Here is a 25,057-nt window from a genome sequence, read left to right as displayed (position 1 = left end):
ATTTAAGGGCTGCAGTAGCAAGCACCTCCTTGTGAGGTATTGAGCTTGCTTTACTGAACGCTGTTGTACTTTTGCTGATTGTGTCTGATAGTCTGTTCCTGTGCTTGACCCTTTGCCTGCCTTTTGACCCTGCTCATTGTCATTCGTGTTTGGATTTGTTTGTACTTGTTCCTGTTAACTCTCCATTGGATTTTTGACCCTGGCTTGTGTTTCTTGACTACTCCTAAGGATTCTGATTTGGATTCGTTGAACGGTTGTATTAAAGTATCAGAGCTCTGCATTTGGGTCTTCTGTCACATTCATCACAGAATACCTCACCTCAAATGGATCCAGCAGAGCTTCGGGAGCTTCTGAGTCAACAAGAGAAGAGGTTAGAAGAGTTGGTGCAGCTGTTGCACTCTCCTGCACAGCGCCCAACTATACCAGAACCCTCGACGGCTTCTGCTCACCCTGAGTCAGCGCCCAGTTCAAGTAGAGGTCCAAGTTCTCCAGCAATCATCGCCATTCCCGAAAGATATGACGGCAATCCAGATAAGTGCAAGGGCTTCCTCATGCAATGTTCCATGTACATCAATCACAACCCCCATATGTTCTTGTCTGAATCGGATAAAATTCACTTTGCAATTTCATTACTAACTGGAAGGGCACTAGATTGGGCAACTGCACTATGGCACCAAAATAGCACTGTTTTAAATTCAGAAAATGACTTCCTAACATTGTTTAGGCAAGTGTTTGATCACCCTGCCTCAGGGCATGATATAGGTAATCAACTATGTGAACTACGTCAGAGGAATCGTTCTGCGGCTGCCTATGCCCTCGAATTCAGAACCCTAGCAGCAGGGAGTGGATGGAGTGAACCAGCACTTCTCACCGTATATCGTCGGGGACTGAATGCTAATCTTCAGACAGAGCTCGCCTGCCGGGGAGATACATCAAGCCTTGATCAGTATATCCAAATGTCCATTTCCATTGATAACCTCTTGCGTGATCGCCAGGGATTACAGCCAACCCTTCCAGTAACTCACTCCCTACCTGCAGTCAACCCTGTGATACCACCACGGCCTTCTGTTTCCTCCACTAGCACTGAGCCTGAGCCAATGCAGCTGGGCCGAGCTCCACTGACCAATGAAGAACGCCAACGGCGATACCAATTCAGGTTATGCTATTACTGTGGGGAAGCTGGTCATCAAAGGAGAGAATGCCCAGTGCACCCCCCTAGACGGGACTTCCTGCCTAACACCCGGGTAAGAGTATCCGCCCTCCTAAATGTTTCTGCCAAACAGTTTTCTGTACCTGTCCTGATTTCCTGTGGATCTAAATCATTATCCCTCACAGCGCTAGTGGACTCTGGTGCTGCAGGCAACTTTATCGACGAAGAACTGGCCCGAAAACTAAAGGTGTCATTACGGTCCATTAATCCACCCCTGTACATCAATTCACTGGATGGTCAACCTTTAGGGAAAGGAACAGTGACCCAGCAAACCTCCCCTCTACAGTTACAAGTCGGCGCACTGCATCATGAGCACTTGCAGTTGTTAGTTATCACATCCCCCAAAGATCCCCTGGTACTTGGTCATCCATGGCTGTGCTTACATGATCCGGTCATTTCTTGGAGTCAGGGAGAACTTCAGTCCTGGAGTTCGCATTGCCTTTCCTCCTGCCTAGCACTTCCGTGTCGTTCAACTTCAATCGAGAGTCCTAATACAGTCAAGCCGGAGAAGGTCCCCACCGAATACCAAGAGTTCTTGGATGTGTTCAGCAAGAAGGGGGCGGCCACTCTTCCTCCACACCGTTCATGGGACTGTGCCATTGACCTATTGCCTGGGTCATCACCACCACGAGGTAAAATTTATCCACTTTCCATTCCTGAATCAGAAGCTCTTGATCAGTACATTGATGAGGCTTTGAAACAGGGAATAATTCGCCCTTCTACATCCCCTGCAGCATCTAGTTTTTTCTTTGTAGAAAAGAAGGATGGAGGACTTCGTCCCTGCATTGACTACCGAGGCTTGAACAATCTTACGGTAAAGTTCCGTTACCCACTCCCATTGATCCCTGCAGCCCTAGAGCAAGTCCGAAAAGCCAATGTATTCACCAAATTAGACCTCAGAAGTGCATATAATCTCATCCGCATACGTGAAGGAGATGAATGGAAAACAGCCTTCATCACCACTAGAGGGCACTATGAGTACCTAGTAATGCCATATGGCCTAGCCAATGCTCCGGCAGTATTCCAGTCTTTCATGAATGAGATCTTCCATGATATGATTAACCAATTCTTGATAGTATATATTGATGACCTCCTTATCTACTCTTCCAGTCTCTTTCAACACATTCAGCATGTCCAGCAGGTGCTTCAACGGCTCCGAGAACATCACTTGTTTGCAAAAGCTGAGAAATGTGAGTTCCATCAAGTTACCATTCCGTTCCTAGGGTATGTGCTGGGTCCTGACGGAGTTCGAATGGATGACAGCAAGGTTTCGGCTGTTCGCAATTGGCCAGAACCAAGGACAGTAAAGGAGTTACAGAGGTTCATGGGCTTTGCAAACTTCTACCGACGCTTTATACGGAACTTTAGCTCAGAAGCTGCACCTCTCACAGCAATGATTCGAAAGGCGACAAAGACACTCCACTGGAATGATTCGACCCGTACTACTTTTCAGCATCTGAAGGAGTTATTCACCACTGCACCTGTACTGAAGCAACCTGACCCAGCTCTACCATTTGTAGTGGAAGTGGATGCATCTGAGGTAGGGGTGGGTGCAGTTTTATCACAACGCCATGGTACTCCTTCTAAGTTGTATCCCTGTGCTTTTTACTCCTACAAACTGTCTTCAGCAGAGAGAAACTACGATATAGGGAACAGGGAGTTACTGGCCATCAAACTAGCGCTGGAAGAATGGAGACATTGGCTAGAGGGAGCTATTCACCCATTCGTTGTGCTAACAGATCACAGGAACCTTGAATACATTCGAGAAGCAAGAAGACTTAACCCAAGACAAGCCAGGTGGGCCCTGTTTTTTACTCGTTTCAATTTCACTGTCACGTACCGTCCGGGTACAAAAAATATCAAGGCAGATGCTCTTTCCAGACAGTTTGAAGCTCCAAACAGGTCTTCAGTTCCAGACACCATCATACCATCGTCCTCAGTGGTGGCACCAGTCAGGTGGGAGATAATGGACGCCATACAAGATGCTATTCGCACAGACCCAGGACCACCAGATTCACCACCTGACAAGACCTATGTCCCAGCCACCATCCGTCCTCAACTCCTGCAGTGGGTACACACTTCTCTCAGCTCTGGTCACCCTGGAATAACACGAACAAAAGAACTGATCTCCCGGAGGTTCTGGTGGCCCTCACTTACCGATGACGTCAAAGACTTCGTTCTCTCCTGTCCAGTTTGTGCCCAGTCCAAAAGTTCACGCGCCTTACCCTCAGGTATGTTGGAACCTTTGCCCATTCCAGCTAGACCTTGGTCACACATAGCCATGGATTTCATTACCGACTTACCACCGTCAAGCAGTTATACCATCATTTTAGTCATTGTGGATCGTTTTTCCAAAATGTGTCGACTAATCCCACTGTCAGGCCTTCCTACGGCCATGGAGTTGGCTGAGTATGTATTCAATCAAGTCTTCAGGTTTTATGGGATTCCAGAGGACATCGTCTCAGACAGAGGACCCCAGTTCACCTCTCGGGTTTGGAAGGCCTTCTGCGAACGCCTAGGGGTCAGCGTCAGCCTATCCTCAGGTTACCACCCCCAATCTAATGGCCAGACAGAACGGCTTAACCAGGAGATTGGGCGTTTCCTGCGTCAATACTGCTCCAATAATCAAGCAGATTGGAGTCGGTATCTCTCATGGGCTGAATATGCCCAAAACTCCCTTGTTCATACCTCTCTAAGATTAACCCCTTTCCAGTGTGTTCTAGGCTACCAACCACCATTGTTTCCATGGGAAGCAGAATCCAGTGAGATTCCCGCCATTGACGAGTGGTTTCGTAGGAGTGGTCAGGTGTGGGAGACGGCTCATGTACAACTCCAGAGAGCAATCAGAAGTCAGAAAAGGTTTGCAGATCGCCACCGTCGCCCCACTCCCATCTTCCATCCTGGTCAACGGGTGTGGCTGTCAACACGGGACATTAAGCTCCGTCTCCCCTCAAAAAAGCTTAGTCCCAAGTACATAGGTCCTTTTAAGATTATTAAACGTATTAATCCTGTGACGTATCGTCTACAGCTACCCCCCAGATACCGAATCACTCCAACCTTTCATGTTTCTTTACTGAAGCCCGTTTTCTTCAGCCCCATGAATCCACCTGCAGGTTCTACCCATCCTCCCCCTCCTCTTGATGTTGGTGGCGAGCCAGCCTACTCAGTTCATGCACTCCTGGACTCCAGACGCCGTGGAGGACAGCTACAGTACCTAGTGGATTGGGAAGGATATGGCCCTGAGGAGCAGTCATGGGTCCCAGCGCGTGACATCCTTGACCCTTCGCTAATTGAGGACTTCCACCGCACCCACCCTGATCGGCCAGCTCCTCGGCCTCGTGGTCGCCCACCCAGAAGGCGGTCTGGGGCGTCAGGTGCCGCCTGTGGAGGGGGGGAAACTGTCAGACCTGCTCCCAGCCAATCCGCTGTTCAGCCACGCCCACGCTCTGAGTCTCCTGAGTTTTGACACACCTGCAGCAAATCCACCTAATCACCACTGGGGGATTTAAGGGCTGCAGTAGCAAGCACCTCCTTGTGAGGTATTGAGCTTGCTCTACTGAACGCTGTTGTACTTTTGCTGATTGTGTCTGATAGTCTGTTCCTGTGCTTGACCCTTTGCCTGCCTTTTGACCCTGCTCATTGTCATTCGTGTTTGGATTTGTTTGTACTTGTTCCTGTTAACTCTCCATTGGATTTTTGACCCTGGCTTGTGTTTCTTGACTACTCCTAAGGATTCTGATTTGGATTCGTTGAACGGTTGTATTAAAGTATCAGAGCTCTGCATTTGGGTCTTCTGTCACATTCATCACAAACATGCTATCTTTTGCTTTGGTTTATAAGTTTTTAATAAAAAATAAGTTGGATATCTGATCATTTTAAATGTATTATTAATTTATTAAATGTAATGTTTAATATTTAATACTTTTCTTCTGAATATTTAAATGATCATTTTTAAATGAGATTTCAGCAAGTTATCTGTTATGTTTTTTGTTTTGCTTTTTTATTGTGAGAGAGAGAATCATTTGTCATATAAGCTGATTTAGGTTGTCTAGTCTGCCGGCTGCAGGAACTGAAAGCTTATGTGTTTGCCTCTCTCTCATGTGATTTTACATGATAAAGCAACAGGAATGACTGCTGAAGGATCTAAAGATCCACCGCACCAGCTTGAGCGAACCGTTGCTTCGGGCTCTTTGTCCGCGCAGGGGGTCAGTCTCAGCCCCTCTGCCGTTTTTTGAATTCAGTGTTTTGGCTACAACTGAAGCTTTCAATAAAAAAAAACCTTCACGCACCTGAGGCTGCTTAAATCACATAAAGGACATTTTGACACTGATGGAGTTTTAAACGCGTTTCTTTTTCCCCCCCACAAAATGTGTTCAACGTGCAATAAAAAGAGAAATGATATTTAATACTTGCTGCAGCGTTCTGAGAGAACAGCCATAGCTGTTTGTCGTAGCTTTAAGAGGGAGAAGTAATGAGACTTACCGTAATAGGTAATACACAAAGGTACAGTAAGTAATGCGGGAAAGTAGGTAATTTAATCACAAGAAGATGTTCTTGCCGTTTTGTTTTCATTGTCTTTTTTAGCACACACATGTGTCTAACCCACTCTCCCACCCTGCATATTACCAATGAAATGCACTTAGCCGCATACCCACGCTGCCATGAATTAGATTCAACATTTTGGAGGATCCTTGACCTTTTGACAGGTGTTTTTCAGGACGACGTCCGGCGTAGAGGAGAACGAGGTGGAGGGAACCGCCTTTTGTGTCAGAATTCAATAACCCAGCATGGCGGTAAGGCGGAACATTGACTGGTCATCACTTTTATTTATGTTAATGACCAAAGATGCTTGACGTGCATATTACGGCGATGCTGTCCGAGGCAAGCCACCGCAGATAGTCCTCATCGTCCCTGAAAAGCACCATTTCAATGACAGAGGCCTGGTGCTGCCGCTCCCGTAGTTTTCAAACATTCGAAAATGGACGGCGGCTCTTTTTTTTTCCTTTTTCTAAAGCCGACTGTGTCAGGAAAGAAATGATACCGTCCTAACTGAATCAGACCCTCTTTTAATAGTGTTTGGATATATCCAAACATCGATGGAGTTTGCTTTAGCAGGTTTGATGTGTAGTCAGCTCATTCAGTATCTGGAGGTCAGTGACCTCGGCAAACAAGACCCATTTCTGCTGTTACCTCTTTGTATCTAAGAGATAATTTGGCTACAATCTCAGACCATTTTGTGCATTTGAAATGGGTGTCTAAATTACACATTGTTGATAAAATTTCTCTCTCTCTCTCTCTCTCTGTGTGTGTGTGTGTGTGTGTATTTTGTGCTGATACAAATTTCAAATAATGTCTAAATACAGTTAACACAGATGTTAACACAGAATGTTATTTTTTTTTTTGGTTGAAGGAAGCAGACTTAGTAGGAAACATATAATGGGGGATAAAATGGAACATTTTCTTTCTTTTGCATTTGCCAGATGCATCAAGGATGTGAATTAACCTACTTTGTCTAAGCAGTGTATTAAATGTGTATGAAATATGGACCAGTCAGAGGAAAACACAGATCAATGATAATTTTCCTATTATTTTAGAGGACGTGGCAAAACCAAAGCACATAGCTAAAACAATCCACGTCTGCGAACAGATGAAAAACAAAGTCCTTGATGTTCCATTTAAATATTTAACACAAATTCACAAACGTATGAAGCCAAGGTAAATTCCTCAGTCTAAACTCGGGACCGAAGTGGGTCAAGGTTTGTCGGGTTGCCGTTAAGTTTTTGAGATTGGTATGGAGCCTTCTCCTTTAACCTGTTTCCTTTGGGAAGAGCACAGGTGTGGGAGGACTCATCGTGAATGAATAACTGTGCTAATTTCTGTGGAGTTAAGATTTATCTCACACATGCCTCTATTTTTGTATCATCAGCACAGTGAGAATTAACTGCGTTGTGCTGATTTAGAGTCTCCATTCTGAGACCACACAATGGTAAAATTAGTCCTCCACTCAGTGAGACGAATAAGCCCTCTGTTGTGGCCCATATATCAGTGCTCCTGTGCGTTCTCTTTTTTAAATCTCTCTCTTTTTTCTTTTTTTCATTCTGTGTACTTTATGACTCTCTGGAACCTTCTCTGGCTGAAGCTCCTCATTTTCTATGTGGCTGAATTCTTCATGAACAGTATCTAAACACAGCCAAGTTTCATAACAGACAAAATAAATTCAAATAGAATAAACCCTCTTTTTATGACCACTCATTCTAAATTCAAAAACCAAGACTGAAAGTGTCATTACCTCATTGCCTTAGCTACAAAAGAAGAAAAAAAAACAGAGAGAGAGAGAGAGAAAGAGAGAGGTTAAGCTTAAATATTTATCTTTTTCTATTTATCTATCTTTTATTCAATCAGATCAAGTCCTACAGTCTGTTCTATTCACTCTCTGACTAAGGCAGAGGCGTCTTTGTCAGAGACAGCAATACAAGGAAGGGTTCTGGCTCAAAGCTGAGATTTTTTTCATCACAATGGTAATTCAAATAGATCCAGAGAAATTCATTTTGTGTTGCATAAGAGCAATAAATTGTGCATCTGAAAGGTTGTGGGGCTTTAGAAGTGGGAGATGTTGAACACTTTTCCAGACAGTAGATGATGCAATGTGTTTTCTCTCCTATCCTTGAACTCAAAAACAAACCTTGCATTCAGTCCCTGGGCACAAAACAAGCTCTTTATCTTCCCTCTTGTATCTTATCAAAGTTTGAAACCTAAGAACCTCAGGACCTCTTCTGGAACCCTTGATGTTCCATACTAACAAATAATTAAAAAAAAAACCCTTAAAATATTCAATAGATCTTTTCAACCATTACATTTTCAAGCAGCAAAACACAGCAAATTGAGCTGATGTGCTGCTGAACGACAAGTTCCAGCTTTGTTGCAATTAAGATGCTGGGGTCGTTTAACTGTGGACACCTCAGTACTTGCCAAAAATGACATTTTTTAAGCCTTTAATGGGGTTTTTTAATGTCTCGTTTAAGCGCAAGCTAAAAAGACTACTTCTGAACAGGAAATGTTAGTCTTTGGTCCAGTCAAGGATAAGCAACAACGAAAGGGTTATTGTTTCTGATGTTCTCTTAGCTCTCTGCTGTTTTTCTACTTCACCATCCTCATCCTCATCTTCCTCTTTTTGTTCTACTCTTTATCGAAGGAAATCACTACACATCTCACTTTAACGTATGTCCACCTGAGATTGCCTCTGTAATGATCAAACTGACTTACTCCAGAGTAAAGCTTTTTAGAGGGACAACTGAGGAAATAACAACGTATTTTCTCTCAAGCCCATGAAAAAAAAATAAACAAAACCAGGTGAACATAAATGAAATGACTGAGGACGACATGTATCGCTTCTGTTTTCTGTCTGTCCACCCTGTTTGTCAGGTTTGTGTTCTGTCAGCCCTGTTTAAGCTTTGTCAGTTCTGACAAAGCTGACACGGAGATTTAACTCCCACTTTACCTTCTAATGTTTACCTTGTGGATGACATAAACGCCTACACAGTATTTTGCTCCGTAATGAAAAAAAAAAAAATATTGTTCTACAGATAATATATCATATCACTTCTCATTTGTCTGTTATAAGAAAATCCTGTTTTCTTTATTGTCTGAGAGAACTAAATGTCACAGGCTTGCTGTGTTAGTTATGCCGTGACCCGGCGTGTATCCACAACACGTCCGCCGCATTCTTCTCCTTTCTCTCGCTCTCGCTATTCAGGTGTTTATTGAATCAGGTGTCATATGCCTTAAGACCTGCCTGGCCTCTGGATCAATATGAAGGCATTCTGTCTGATACCTTTGCTTTACCGGTCTGGAATGCTCTCACCAGCTGGCAGTGGTGAGTCAATAAGACAGTAAAGGGCTTCTTAAACGTGAACATTTTAAGATTCAGACCTTGGACTGACAGCTGGCAGACGGAAACAGAATGAAACCCGTGAGGCGACGGTACTCGAGAGCGTAAGCTCAGCAAGCGATGGAAAGACGCACAAAAGATAATTTGATATGGATTCACCAACACGTCTTTGTCATCCTTCGACCATAGCTCACTATCTTTAACCTCACTGGGTAACTGAGCAATGAAAATGATCCACCGCCAATTATTTTTATTCCCTCTCTATGGATGAACATTTATGTTATTCACAACCCTGAATATAAATTGGTTCTTTCTAATCCCAGAACCACCATTAACATCCATCAAACTAAATAGGATTGCAGGGTACGCATATATCTTATGGAATTTGAAATTACAACTACGGCTGAGCCATACTTAGTACTCATAAATTCATAAGGACAGGGTTCTACATCACCTGCCCCAACCTGAAGAGATAACTCCTCCAACTCTAAGTCATTCCTCAAACTCTCTCTCTTTCTCTCTCTCTCTCTCTCCCTCTCTCTCTCTCTTTCTCTCTTTCTCTCTCTCTCTCTCTCTCCCTCTCTCTCTCTCTCTCTCTCTCTCTTTCTCTGTCTCTCTCTGTCTCTATGTCCTTGCATTTTTTTTGATAATACCACTACACTACACCATCCTCCATCTTTTGCTCAAAGACAAAGCTCATCTTTTATGATCAGCTGAGCGCTAGCAGTAGTGTCTAATGATGTTACAGAACTGGACACATTTGACATGTGTTAAGTTGCCATGGCTTCTCTTGGCACGCATCTTAAGTATGGTAGAGTGGATTTACCTTTAACACTTTGGACATGTAGGTGTTTCAGGGTCACAGTAACAAAGCAATACAGTGAGAAACACTCAAACTCATACATGAGGAATTCTTCAACTACGATCCATTTTGGTCTGGAAAATTTTAGCATTTAGCAACTAACATTTTTTATAAAAATGCATTGCTATGGTATAATTCTCCATTCTGTGCAGAAACATATCCAGATAGTGGCTGTGATGATTTTGTAAAATAACATATATATTTCCACTCTAAAATTAAGAGGAAATCATCATTTCCTGGTATGGAAATGACATTTTGTCATATTTCTTTTCAAATCTCATGATAGGTTAGCCTGTTAATGTCACTTTTAGAATTAGAATTAAATATACACAAAATATGCAATATTAAATGAAACTGGTCCAGTTGTTTTAGCATTCATATGAGATATAAACTGTTTGGAAATGACACGCAATAAACTTACTTTCAATGTAGCTCATATGAACGTTGATTTTTCCTCTTTTTATTACCCCCCTATGGAGGTCACTCTTTTCTCCAGTCATGTGTTCCCCTGTTGAGTTGCTGTTGCTATGGTTACCACGTATACAAACCCTAAAACATGATCCCAGAATGCTATTTTGTACCGTGTGGTGGAAATGACAGTGAACCCAGAGGACAAGGGTTCTTTTATATATATATATATATATATATATATATATATATATATATATATATAAACAAAATACAAGAAAATGGTTATAAATATTACAATGCATATATAATATATTATATGTACAATATATTTCATTAAAATAGGCATTAATGTCTAATTTGTATTTGAACTGAACATTATTTCAGTATTAAAATCAACATGAAGTAAGGTTGACGTTCCAAAGTTTAGCTTAGGGACAAAGGCAATATAGTGAAAACCATACATAAAAGGCCTCCTATTATATCATAAAATGAATGACTGAGCTATTATTTCTTATTTATAAGTTCCTCTTGGTGTGATGTTAAGTGTGACAAAAATAAAAATGTAGAAACGTTTTTTTTTCCCTTTGTTTTGTTTTTCTTATTTCTTCCAGGGACATAAAAATGACCATAGTTGAAGAATCGCCCACATATAGCCAGGAGGAGATTTCCATAGCTGAGTGCACTTCAATAAAGATCGCGTCTCCTTTAATTCGGGAAACAACGTCGCTACATACTAAGTTAATCTCTTTCAAACTTGGCTGTATTCTCGTATGTGGTCAAAATGACCCAGTGACACTAGAGGCAATAGAAGAGAAGCAGAAATGCGTGTGACTTATCCAGTAGTCGCGAAATGAAATCTCCCTCTCAGGTCAGTTCTGTGGCTACTACTCATTTTTGCACCTCTCCCTCATGGCTAATAAACCATGCATAACAAAATTAGTTTTCCATTAAGCCTTGCCAACACAGCTGACTACCTCCGAGTAATTAAGAGTGATGATGTAATCTTCCAAAACCAATTGTAGCGCAGACTGACTTACGCTGACAATCCATCATCGTAAGACCTGTCATTCACGGGTATTAAACAGTTTGGTTATGACTGTATAATAGAAGGATGACATTCCATCAGGGGTTTCACCTCTCCAGCCATGTCTCCTCATTTAAGACGGACAGCTCTTCTAATTGCTGCGTATTGTCTGCCGTAGGAATTGTTATGAATCCATAACCTTAACAGTGAATCCATCAAAGCGAAATGCAGGAAAGTGAAAGAAGTTAAGAGATGGTGAATAACTCAGGTTTACTAAATGTCTGCTGACACTGGGTGTAACAAATGGTTATAGGCAAAATAGAAAATAGTCATTGGCTTATTGATTTATTCTCCCTTTTTTTGGCAGCTCTTGTTTTCAGTTGTTTAATATTTTACAGGCACAATATATATCCACTGACAAAAAATATATTAATCATTTTATGGTGTTCATCTTTTAAATATACCTTGGGCTTTTGCTCAAAGGAAACACTGGGAGAGAAAATAGCACACTGTTTTTGCTCTTGTTGTTGATGGTGGTGGGTTTTTTTCCCCTAAAGATGTATCATTACCATATAGTTATGGGACGAGTGTTCCCTCGTTGAAATACACAAAAAAAACAATGTGAAATGCAATGACAAATTATTATAAGATACAGTAAAAATGCAATGCAGTACACTATGATCGCATACTGTACCATACCACACATATGCTTTAAGATGCCATTGGTACCACACAATATACAATCCATCATTCAGAACGCTATCCAACCTATTAGGAGAGTTCATCGAGTCCATCACAAACAGTGCACTTCACACCGAAGGCTCAGACACACCAACAAAAGCACCAACAGCAGTAAAGGTTCAGCCCAAGAACGCAAAGTGCAACTGCAACACAAAGACTTCAGTTCACATCATTAACAGGGAAGTCTTTACATGTGGTTTAACATAACTGAACTGAAGTTCTCCTTCTGACTCTTTGAATAATAATTGCTCCAGCCAGATGACCTTTCATGATTACACATTATTTTTAATTTAATATACACACACACACACACACGCACGCACGCACGCACGCACACACACACACATACATACATACTATATATATGTATATATATATATTTTTTTTAACATGCTTACTTTGGTTATTTAAGTGATAAAAAGTTTAAAACGTTCCGGGAGTCTGAATATTGCAAAGTTTTCTTTGGGTAACAAAGTTACCCAAGATTGTTTGTTTATTACTGATGTCTCTCTGATCCTGTTTCAGACCAAAAAAATCCACCTGAGCAAACAAACAAACAAACAAACAAACAAACAAACCACAGCAGAACAAAGAAACACCTGTTTTAAGGGTCTAATGCTATTTAATTATAGATTTGATCATGATGGACAGCAGACAACAACTGCAAAGAAAAGAACAGACTTTAAAAGTAAGCATGTGGTATAAGGTGCTATTGCTTTCCAGACATCAAAACAATAATTCTCTAGTTCCATTTGGTTTTTTTGTTGTTGTTTTTTTTTGTTTTTGTTTGTTGTTGTTGTTGTTGTTGTTTGTTTAACATCTTCAAGACGATTCACGCACTTCAAGCTGTCCAGGCAATCAAGGGAAGTGGCAGCCTCGCCTCAAAAAAACCCTTATCCGTGGGTGCTACACTGCTGTACTGTACCTGGAAATCAAGATCCACTGACGATTAAGTCCATGACAATCTTCCTTATCTCTGACTTCCGTTTAGGACACGTGAAATGGACGGGTGGATGACCAACCCTAGAACCTCTGTCTCATTTCTGCCGTCCTACAGCAGACGCTGTATTGAAGATAGAATGGCTTTTTTTAGACCGCAAATGCACAACTGACCAAATGGCCAATGATTCTGCATTATTTTGTCAGCTCTGACAGTATCAAAAGGTCGTGAGTGAGGAGATGATTGGACAGATTTTCCGTATGGTCCGTCCAGAGGACAAGTCCCAGGAATGGTCTTAAAACCCAGTTTATTTCAGTTCATGCAGATTCGGTCACAGAACGCTTTTAGAATTTGATTGTAATCCCCACACAAACAAAGCCAATTCGTCACAGCTCAGGGGAATCCCAGAGAAGTAGAATCAATCACTGTGTGGTACTGAAACCGCTGGGTTGGGTCTGAAAAGCACTTACCAGTTTTCCAGACAGAAGGCTACCTTTCTCTGCCACAGACAACACTGATGCCATTCATTAGAGTAGTGAAAACTTCTTTCTCTTGCCTTACTCAACGTCCACACAGGTGTAACAAGAAGACAGTATCTTTACGGATGCAAATGAGTAGCACCAGTAATTTACGTTATGGCATTCTTGTTGTCCTAAGTAAAAACGAATTAACAAGTTGTTTTAAGCAATATATTCACTCTTTGTTTCGTGTGTGTGTGTGTGTGTGTGTGTGTGTCATTAAAATCAGTTCACCTTTGGAAATGCTTTTGTGTGCTATGAGTAAGCAAAAGGCTCAATTAGTGGCCACTCATAAATCACCACTCAGATGCAACGTCAGCATGCAGTGTGGTGTCAGGAAAGCCATCAGGCTCTGAAATTAGATTAGGGTTAGCCACTGTTTGTGGAAGAAGGACAACTCAAAGAGCTCGGGAAAGATTAGATACGGACCTCCCGTTTATCCGGAAGAATCCATGGCGTAATCTTTCTGAGAAATCTTGTGGACCGATCGATCATTTCAATCCAAATCCAAATATGTCCAAGCATTTCTGCGCCATGCATGGAAAATCATATTTGCCCGGCTTTAATTACAAAGCAAACAACGGTTGAGATCTGCGTAAATCTTTGATGCTGAGTTTCAGACTCACATGAGCTCGCCTGCCACTGCCAGTGTGTTTTTCCATGGCCTGATTTTGTCATGCCGTACATTTTCATTTCTAATGGAGTTTTTTTTTTAACTCAGACTAAAACGTGCAGTTTCAGCAAATGTGAGTCAAAGTTAATCCCACCCCCCCCCCCGCCCCCATCCCCTCCGCAATATATCCATGAACTTAAGCATACAAACATGCAGAGTCATCCGAAAAAAAAAAAAAAAAAAGAAAGAAAAAAAAAGTTAAAGCTGTTGTTAACCTTGGAACTGACTGAAACAAAAAGGATTGAGTGGGGCAAGCATTCATGCACCCACACTACAACACAAAAATGCTTCTTTTTTCTTTTTTTTTTTTTTTTTGTCAAATTTTCAGGGTGTTATTCTGTTTGTGTGAGGAGTGTCCGCAACGTTTGGAGGGGGGTCCCTTTCTTCAGGAAATGTTTGTAAGAACGAGTCGTTATAGTTTGAAGAAATGGAATTTAGCTTCTCCTGCATTTATGAGCGGTCTAGTCACAGCAGTTGTTACAGGACATAACACAAACGTATGTGCAAATGTATATATATATATATATTTTTTTTTTTTTTTTTTGTGAGAAAAGTTACGAATAGTAAGAATGTTCTGGAACTTAACCATAATTATCTTTCACAATGACACCATCAACACATCTAAAAAATAGACTTGCTAAGAGCTTCCTGCTAAAAAGAAACAACCAAATTTCATACAAATGTGTTGGGTTCTTTGCTTTCAATAGTTATTCTCGATTTTTTTTTCTTTTGAAATCATACTTTGCATTGTTTTGTTGAGAGTGGAATGATAGTCATGATAGGAAAGGAGATAAATATTCCCTGTAAATTATTTCTATCCCTTAGGCTCTCTCATCCTTATCAGTGCATGAGGTGTTAATTGTTTTTAACTTTCTTTTTTTATCCACTGAGTAACTCAAGCAAAACATCCATTATTTATTTCTCTCTAACTCAGCAACAGACAAACAGAGAATGTGCTTTAAATATGAATAACTTGAATAAGGACAGAGAATACTAAAACTATCCAATCTCATTTCCTCAAGCTTCCTCCACTACCAACCCCCCCCCCCCCTTCCAAACCCCCACCCCCGCTCGCCCCTTTATTCCTTGTTTTAAATGTATTTTTTAATCAGAGGAAAAGAGGCAGTGGATGTTAGATTCTTAGTACTTCCTGACTGGATGTCAAACCACGGTTCCTTGGCAACTCTATTACCTCACAATATGTTACCTATCTCAAGACATGACATCATGATGTGGTGTAATGTTGTTATGATAATACGTGAATCTATCTATCTCAGGCAGTTTAACACCCAAGCTATAGTATATATTTTGCACTAATGTTCTGATAAAGACCGCTTGACTGAAACATGTTAGGTGTGCACCTGCTGATTTTTCGGCATCCTTTGCCAATATGCCAAGAAAGTTAAAGCTTTTTAAACGCTTTCCCCTGCACCCACCAACCCACCTTTCTCCGCCCTCCTACAAGAGTGACCTGAACACTGACGGTAATCTTTGTTGCCCTGTTGTGGTCCCCAGTGTTCTTTGAGGGGTTTTCTTTCTTTTTTTCCTTTTTCTTCTTTTTTTTTTTGAGCTTGTGTTTCTGTACGTTGTACAGAGTTCAGCATATGCAATTCATCAACTTATCAACAAGTTAAATTATTACTGACACAGCACTGGAATTGAAATCTCACCAGACTGGGTATTCAAGGCGACTTAAAGCAACACACGTCTGACATTGTAACCAACTTTTTTTTTTTTATAAACCCATGGGGCCTGTTTAGAGAAAGCCAAAATGATAAAAATGCATGAGATAGAATCTCCCTTCTGAGTGTGAATCAGAAGGACAACGCAAAGACTTTTCTGGAAGCCAACAGCCCAACAGCTTTTAGCTGCCTGCAAACCATCAGCATAATTAGGTTGAACAACGGCAGTGTTTGACCCCCCCCCCCCCCCCCCCGACACACACACACACACACACACACACACCTCCCCCTCTCCCCCAAACCTCCCCACACCCCCATTTGAAATGTCCTTGAAAGCAATGATGACAGCAGATATTGACAAATGGAGAGCGAGTGAGGGAGGGGGATGCTAGCAGGAACGTTCAGAAGGTTCATCTTTCCCGAAAGAACCAGCGATAGTAATTCCTTTTTCTTTTTCTTTTCTTTCTTTTTTTCTGAAAACAAAGTCTAAAAAAAACAAAACAGAGAGAGAGAGAGAGAGCGAGAGAGAGCGAGAGAGAGAGAGAGAGAGAGAGAGAGAGAGATTTGATTACCGTGACTCCTCTGGAGAATCTCGTTTTAGCCGACCTCAGACTTTTTTTTTTTTTTTAATTGGTTACAAATGATCTCTTTGCTATTGTGACCTTGTATTGTGGGATTTCAGTTGCATTCAAGCAAATCGCTAGGGCTTGTTGAATAGGGGAACTGTCCTAAATAGCAATAAATATGGTGTGGATAAAGACTATATTCTTTATATTGGTTCTTTTAATTTTCTCTCTCTTTCACTCTCTCTCTCTCTCTCTCTCTCTCTCTCTCTCTCTCTCTTTGGCCTTGTTTACACTTGGTTTTAAAATGTGTTTTGGGTGATAGGATCACAAGTGGACCGCTGAGACACATTACCGTTTACACCTGTGTCTGTCATGCGTCTCCAAGGTGTCCAGCATACCACTAGTGTTCGGATTTCGTTACTGCTACGTCACTTTCGCTAGACGGTTATTACGTTTGTCTCTGTCTGGGAACACATCAGAACGCGTTAGCGTTTACACTACCAAAGACATGTGGTCAAATGCATCCCAGACCACCTCGGCAACTGGTTTGAGTGATCGGATCACAATGCGTCTTGGTGGTCGTTTACACTTGGATTAGCGCTGTCCACTCGTGATCTGATCGCCCAAGATGCATTTTCAAACCAAGTGTAAACAGGGCCTCTCTCTCTCTCTCTCTCTCTCTCTCTCTCTCTCTCTCACTCACTCACTCACTCACTCTCTCTCTCTCCCCCTCTTTTACCCAAATCTCCAAACTGTCTTCTTTGGCTGTCACCCAACTGTTCACGGTGCAGATCCATTCGAGACAAGTAAGGCATGATTAATTTTCATTCGGGAGTACAGCACTGATTCTCTAAGTGAATGAGGTTTGCACACACTTCATATTTACATGTTTCATTTGGGGTTTTTTTTGTTCCTTCTCCGAGAAAATCTTCTCCACACACCAGAGAGTTACAGACTGATACTATGGCTGGCTGCCATGACACCTGGAAACCAAGCCTAGGAATTAATCCCATGATTCTCTGAGGCAAATGGGACTGCCAAGCCCAACATTCTGTATCAAAACAAACACTTCAATGGATTTTATACCCCCCCCCCCCCAAAAAAAAACAAAAACATTACTGAATAACAGCAACAGCAACATAATTCACATTACAAAAAGTTTTGTTGAGTATTCTCTCTACAAGAGAGATTAAATATTTAAAGCTCAAATCAGCGGTGCAGTTCAAATCCCACGGGAAAGCAATATCCATCGCTATAGTTTGTAAAATCAGTAAAACAGTGCATGAACTCAGCTGATAAAGCAAAAATAAATAAATAAATAAATGAATAATTCACACAGCTGTATCAGGAGCAACAAAAAAAAAAAAAGTAAAAAAAAAAAAAAAAAGTATAAAATTCTCTTGCTATTCTATAGGAGAGGTAACAATGGATGTCTGCCCTAAAGAATTTTCAGTTAGTGTTTAAATATTGCCCTCGACAGGCCTGCGGTAGCAACGAAACTTCAGAGCTTGCATAAATGTCACTAAAAAACAGTACAACAGACTGGATTCAGCCAGTATAACATACACACATTTCAGTATCACTATAGAAAATATATGAGACAAGAAGCCAGCTAGGCTGGGGTGATTTCCACACAGCGAATAAAAAACAAAAAAACAAACAAAAAAAACCAATTATCCATCAGCATCAGCAAAGCACATGACCTGTTACGTCCATCAGATGACCTTCACCTTCCTCAGTCCTGGTCATCCGTTTATTATCAGGAGGTTCAACCCTGTCAGATTCCAGACTGTGTGTTCACCCACTGCAAGAGACAAGTATTCACCACGCAGATATCATTTTTTTCATTGACTGAAAAGCAAAAAGGGAAAGCTAGCCTTTATTAGCGTGACAGAAAACACGTGCGTTACTGACTTACTTCACATTAAAAAAAAAAAGAAAGAAAGATTGTCTATGTCAGCAAAGAGACTTATCAGAAGTTCTTCAGTCAGGCACAAGAATCAAACCCCTAACTGTATGACTGCTGAGAGGCTCCCCATTTATATATATATATAAGCTTCTAATGTCTCATCTATTAGATTTGTCATCATGTGTTATCTTATTACACTAAACAGGCTCTAGACACAGCAGAGACAACAATGCTGTAATCATATTCCACCAAGTAATGAAAAACTAATTAATATGTCAACATCCAGAGGCCATAACGTAACAACGTAACAGTTTGGAACATACACTGAGGCACATGATGAGCATTGTCTGTGGGGTTAAGGTCAAGGTCGAGGAAAAGATGAAGGTCAGTCTGCTGATGTCTTTGCTTCTTTCCTCTGGCGTCAGTATTTCTGCATGGTTCCTTGTCTGTTTCGCTCTCTGTCTCCTGAATGGAGGGAAAGAGAGACAGAGATAGACAGAGGGAGACAGAGAAAGAGTCAAAGAGAGAGAGAGAGAGAGAGAGAGAGAGAGAGAGAGAGTCAGTACTTTTAAATGCTTAACACACATTGCCTTGGGCAACTGATACACTGAAGCAAAATGTAAAAGAGTTCCCAAACAGCAGTGGCCCAGTACATTCTGCTGAAATTCTAAATCCTTCCCACCTAATCCCAAAATGGCCTAATTACTTGCTGTAGCACAAAAGTAGAAATCAGTTCCTGTCTCTCTCCTTTTTTCCTCTCTCTCTCTCTCTTTCTCTCTCTCTGTCTCATTCAATACTTTCCAGAGGTCAGTCTTTGTTCACATAAACTGGTGTGAACGGCATTTGAGTAATGTGTTGTGTCCTCTACCCTGTATTCCATGCAAAAAAAAAAAAAAAAAAGCGTTTGATGTGCAATTTCACATTACCAGACCTACTTCTGCTATTCTGCTGAAGGGGGCGAATGCACCAATGTATGGAAAGAGCTTTTCATAGGAAATAGTGGGTACGAATTATTGACAAATTCACAAATGTTGAGATTCAGTGTGTTTTTAGAATATCTCTTCTGAAGTATTTACATCGTTGATGTTTGCTCAAATATCTGGTGATGTATAACATTTTTTCAGCAATGGGTTTTTTTTCAATTATTATTTATTCATTTATTTTTATTTTTCATGTTTACAGAGGAGGCCTTCGCTTCCTCTTAACAGAAGTGGTGGTTTTCTACTGGTATTTTTGTAGCTTTAAGAGGAGCTGCTTAGAACTTGTAATTGTTCTGCTTATACACACATGCACACATAACAGAGCTTTTTTTTTTCTCAAAGCCAAACACTGTGGATTGGTGAAGTCTGCAGACAAATGTTTTACTGAAGAGGATTTCTGACATCTCACTGTTTTATAAGCATTTCAACAGAGCAGCAGGGGGAAAAAAAAAAGAGAGAGAGAGAGAGAGAGAGAGAGAGAGAAGAAACTAAGCAGGGAAAAGACATCTCTTCTTATCAAGTTCCTAATGAGTAGTGCCATAACTCCCTTTGTGGTGGTTAATGGAACATTCTAATGAGCCTGTATATCTGATCTCTCTCATCTTAAGCCACACCCACAATGACCCCAGGAAAGTTCTGTTATCTAACAGGCTTTCAGAACTGGGGGGAATGAACTGTGTTCTGTATGAATTTGCTGACACAAATGTCTTTTTTCTTTCCCCACATTCATTTGAGAAAATTTTGACGACTTGACAAAGTGACCTGTCAGACAGCTGTCAAGATGTTCACCGGAATCATTTTTTTTCTTCTTCTTCTTCTTCTTTTTCTTCCTCTGTTCCTTGTACCTATTCCATCACTTAATACATTTTCATTACACACAAAAATGGAATGAGAGAGGTGTTACAAAGTGAACCGGCAGATGAAGGTAATTTAATACGGAACATTATACCTTAAAATGGTTCATTTAATTTCCTTTTGTGAATCAGTGGCCACTCTGTGTTCAATGCTTTGTGCTCACATTTAAGAGTCTGCTAGAGTAAGACCTCCTGAGAGACCTTGATTAGTTTAAGACTGAGGAATCTGGCTAAGTGCTGACTACACAGGTTTTTTAAAAGCAGACCATTAGATTCTCTTCTCTCGCCATCATTACTTTTAATGGTATAAAAGACATTACAACGTTTAAAGTCAGCCTACGTCAACGTGCGATTGCTGCGTATGGAATGTGGAAATGATCATACTTCTGTTCTTATAGAACAGTATAGGCATTGTGTAAGTTAACTACTTGGAGGTGCGCTGTCTATTCTAGGTCCTTTCACTCAGACAGTGGATGATAAATGTACTGGGTGTCTTGATGAACTCATGTTATGCCAGGTTCCCGACGTCAAATGTGAGCGTCATGAAGCAGTTACTCGTTATATTATTCTTACTACCGGGAACAGGTTTTGAGAGCAACTTAAAAGTGGACAAATTCATCTTCACTAGCATTTTTAAAACAAAGATCTGTGAGGGGTTTTTTTTCTGTACAACAGAATGTATGTTTTAATTTGCTGTGCATTTTTTCTTGGGTTTTTCTAATGTGTAGAACTACCTGGATTCTGTGCAATTTCATGTAAAAAACAACAACAACAACAACAACAACAAAAGTGACCGAGTCACGCGTGATGTAATATGGAAGGACATTTCTTGTGAGGTGATCGTGTTTGTCTCAAAAACATAAGCCAGTTTACAACCTGCTTGCTAACAGACACTGGTATGACAGGTCCCGACAAAATTTTTCCCTGGACACAGCTTTCAGCCACTGTTACAGGACAACTCAAGCCAACATGTCCAGACATGCCTCACACCACAACCTACTGTTTAAACATCTTTACAGCACATAGGAGACAGAACTCATACACATCACACCAACCTTTCCTCTTCTTTATCTGCACAGACCCTATTTTGGGTCTGTCTGTGTGTGTGTGTGTGTGTGTGTGTGTCTGTAAAGCATGTCAGCCTTTCAAACATGTACAATACATACAGCCCTCTGAGAGTAATGTATCTGTTGACTGAGAGAATGAATTGCAATCCACCATAGGATTTATAATGTATGACATGAAAGTGCTGGAATCAAATCAATTTCATATATATGGTGTTGTGTTGCCTGAATAAATAGAACATAATTGATGTACCCTACTGGATATTATGCACCAAATGTCATTGTGTGAAATGAACTGAAAAAAACAATAAACCTCTGCTATTTATGGAAGCATAAGGTGGTGTGTGTGTGTGTGTGTGTGTGTGTGTGTGTGTGTGTGCACGCGCGTGCGTGTGTATGTGTGTGTGTGTGTGTGTGTGTGTATGCGTATGTGTGTGTGTGTGTGTGTGTGTGTGTTTTCAGAGCTGAGGTTGTATTGCTAAAGACAGAGGTACAGAGGCTCCACTGAGAGAACATGGTGTTGATTAGTGTGGCACATATACAGCCACATTCAGCCATTAACACCCCTGGACCAGTCATCCGTAAAAAGTTGTTTTGATAGTGAACAGTGTAGATGTTTATATGCTAGGGACAAAACTTTAGATGTGTAAGGGAAAATGTGTGTGTGTGTGTGTGTGTTACAATGTCTTGGATGATTTGACATGACGATGTTAGGAGGTTGGTGACTACAGGAGATGGAAGTGATCCTCTGTGTGTGTGTGTGTGTGTGTGTGTGTGTGAGAGAGAGAGAGAGAGAGAGAGAGAGAGAGAGAGGAGTATATGGTGAAGGTGACAGATGGATTCTACTCAGAGGAGCACAGACATGTGACAGATCTCAACAGGTCCGTGGAGAGTAGGGTAATTTAATGAGGAATTTAATCAGATTCTTCAAATTAAAGTCCAGCTGGGCAATTCTCCCAAAGTCTCCTTCTGTTTCTGGCCCTGGTGCCTCCGTCTTCATATTTTCTGTCAGAGTGGCTCACTGTAGCCGCTTCCCATAAACACACTGACATACCTGATGGTGCTAAAAACCTCTGGGTGATAATTAGTGCTAAAGTATTCAATTCACAGCTCTGACAGGAGATGAAGTAGAGGCCACCGTGACTGTTAGCCCATGAGAATTTTTGCGGAATTGGATTCTCCAATAAGAACTGAGTTACAAAATCAGCCAGCTCCGCCACACTGTGCATATCTGGTTTCTTAAGTGCCAATATACAATGTATTAACTTTGAATCAGCCAAACAGTTTTCACAGCCTCTCACGACTAGATATCAATTAACAGTACATCAGGGTAGCTTTTTTTGAGCAGTTTAATTTCTCAGCATTTCCCTGCGTTGCTGTGTTGTATTGATGAGTCATGACGATGAGTGATCGGGTCATCCCAGATGTATCATTTGAGTGACAGCTGATTGGCTGTCGTCATACACATTGTCAAAAGGGCAAATGCATAGTTAGTAAATGTCATGGTTTGTGGTGGGCTCACTCTGGATGTTGAATAGAAAGTAAAAATGAGAGACAGTTAAAGTTGAGATGCCAGAGATTCAGAGATCGGCTAAGCTGTTTGTCAAGTAATGTGTCTAAATCAATTGTCACTTCGGGGTAAATTTGAGATTAATTTTCTATGGCTACAGCTTTATACAAATTACACAGTTTGGGTAAATGATTTTTTTGTGAAACCGTATAAGTCTTATATGCACTAATTGGAATACTGGTTTGATGACCGTTGTACTCCTGAGTGCTGCGTTCCATGTGAATGGCAGTCCGTGAAATAAAACCCACACTGTCACACACTGCACTTCGCCAGTGTACAGCTGACTAAGTACTAAGTACACTTCGGGTGTGCTGTACATCCGTTTGCTAATGTAGGTCTTTGACACAATAACACAGACACTGCTGTTGTGTGTCTGTTTGCTGAAGTACGCCTTTGAAACAGTGTTATAGGATTTCGGTACCATGGACAGCAGTACTGTGACAGCCAACCGTCAGCACCTTGGACAGGGCCTAGTCTTTATTTATTTATTTATTTATTTAAAGGAAAGAGAAGGGCCGGTATCCAGAGAAATTACATAACTGAGTTTGCATCAAAGTGCATAAAAGCGTTGAGAAAAAAAAGCAAGTGTTGAGAAGGCTGAGACGATAATGTATCTAATTGCACGTGATCATTTAAGACACGAGACAATATAATGCAGCTGTAACGATATACGACGATGGCTGTTACATAAAAAAAAGACTCAGCGCTATTAAATTCTGCTGTCAATGCAAATGTCTCACCACAACAGGGTGTTTCAAAGCTGGTCAGAGTTTTAACACAGGTTTGACGGTTACTTGTGTGATTTACAGTCGGAATACTAAAATACACTGCAATTAGAGGATCAGAGTGATTGGATTATGTATTACGTTGCTCTGACGAAACTGTATCTTAGACAGCATCGTTCTTTATGAGATGCGTAGATTTCAACTGACGTTAAAGTACGAGCATCGGCGCTAGGATCCAGAGCGTAAAGCGTTGATTTTCCCTCCCGCTCTCGTTGCTGTTCATTAATTCCCCAGTATTAACCGATCTCACATGTTCGCAACTTCCTGGACGAAGGATAAGAGAGCACGCATAGTGGCGACTACAGCTCTTGCTGTATAAGTGAGAAGCTACCGGCTGTCACTCGATGTTCTTTCAGTTCACGCAGTCTAGATTTTCCCCGGCACAGGTCGAATCGGCCGGGATGAACTTGCAGAATGTGAAAAGCTTGCTTGCATGAAAGCGTCTCAGAAGACAGAAGTGTTTGCAGCTCGTTTGTACGAAATGTCCCACAGACCAACCGCTAGATTTGTACCAGTTAAGTTGGCGCTGTGAACGGCTTCACGTTTCTTCTGTAATCTAGCTGTTCCTGACGTTATTCGATCGACCGAGTTCGCGTTTTTCTTTTGTTTACATATAATTTTATTCGCCGTTTGGTTCTGCTTTTGATGCATGTACTGACATGTGGAGATTACAGGAATCGTGTCGTTTCGGGATTTTGTATTCGATTCTGTCTGCCCTCTTTATTAACAGGATCAGTTGTCATCCTGGTAAGTTTTTATGTTTTAAAGCGCTTTCCTTATTAAGCGTAATACTGAGTGTTTTTCTTGCAAAAGTTGGTTTAACAAGTCTTTATACATCAAGACAACAGAGGCGTTTATGTTGATCAACGACGAGACTATGTGGAGTGAATTAAGACCGTACACATCGGTCAACGTCGATACTTAATGAAATGCAGTCATTAGCTTTACCAAAGAAAGGGGAGACTTTACTGACGATATTAAGAGTGCCGAGGGAAAGTGATAGAAATACGAATGATTCTCACGGACATTCTTCTTCTCATTTGGGTTGGTAGGAAGCTTTTCGGCACATTATGGGTGCTGGGAAGAGAGACACATATCTGTCGGTGTTTGCTTTAACCAAAGGTGCTTCCTTTAAACATAGACTACAGAGGGTGATGTAATACGGTTGGTTGCCAGAAAGTGCCAAACAGGCGTCCTGCTGAATTTAGCCGTAGGCTCTGACTGAAATGAATAATTTGTGGTGTTCATACGTAGGCTAATGAAACATCAAACGGAGCTATATTAGTTGATGTGCCGACAGGCGTTCCAAACTCAAAGGTTTCTTAGAAATAAAACGAACGTAAGACTAGGATATTTAACTAATGATTTGTTGCAAGTTAA

General features: G+C 41.1%; 1 protein-coding gene across 1 annotated transcript in view; it reads left to right on the top strand.

Annotated features, from left to right (window-relative positions):
- The first annotated feature begins 323 nt into the window (after positions 1 to 323).
- Positions 324 to 25,057, top strand: part of ca16b (carbonic anhydrase XVI b) — a 103,680-nt gene continuing 78,946 nt past the window's right edge. Inside the window, exons 1-2 of the mRNA XM_030778398.1 lie at positions 324 to 565; positions 1,082 to 4,584. Coding sequence (XP_030634258.1) covers positions 324 to 565; positions 1,082 to 4,584 — 3,745 coding nt within the window. The remainder of the gene's footprint in view (positions 566 to 1,081; positions 4,585 to 25,057) is intronic.

Source organism: Chanos chanos, chromosome 6 (genome assembly GCF_902362185.1).
Source record: "Chanos chanos chromosome 6, fChaCha1.1, whole genome shotgun sequence".
Taxonomy (NCBI): Eukaryota; Metazoa; Chordata; class Actinopteri; order Gonorynchiformes; family Chanidae; genus Chanos; species Chanos chanos.
The sequence above is the reverse complement of the archived record's forward strand: the minus strand, read 5'-3'. Positions and strand labels throughout refer to the sequence as shown.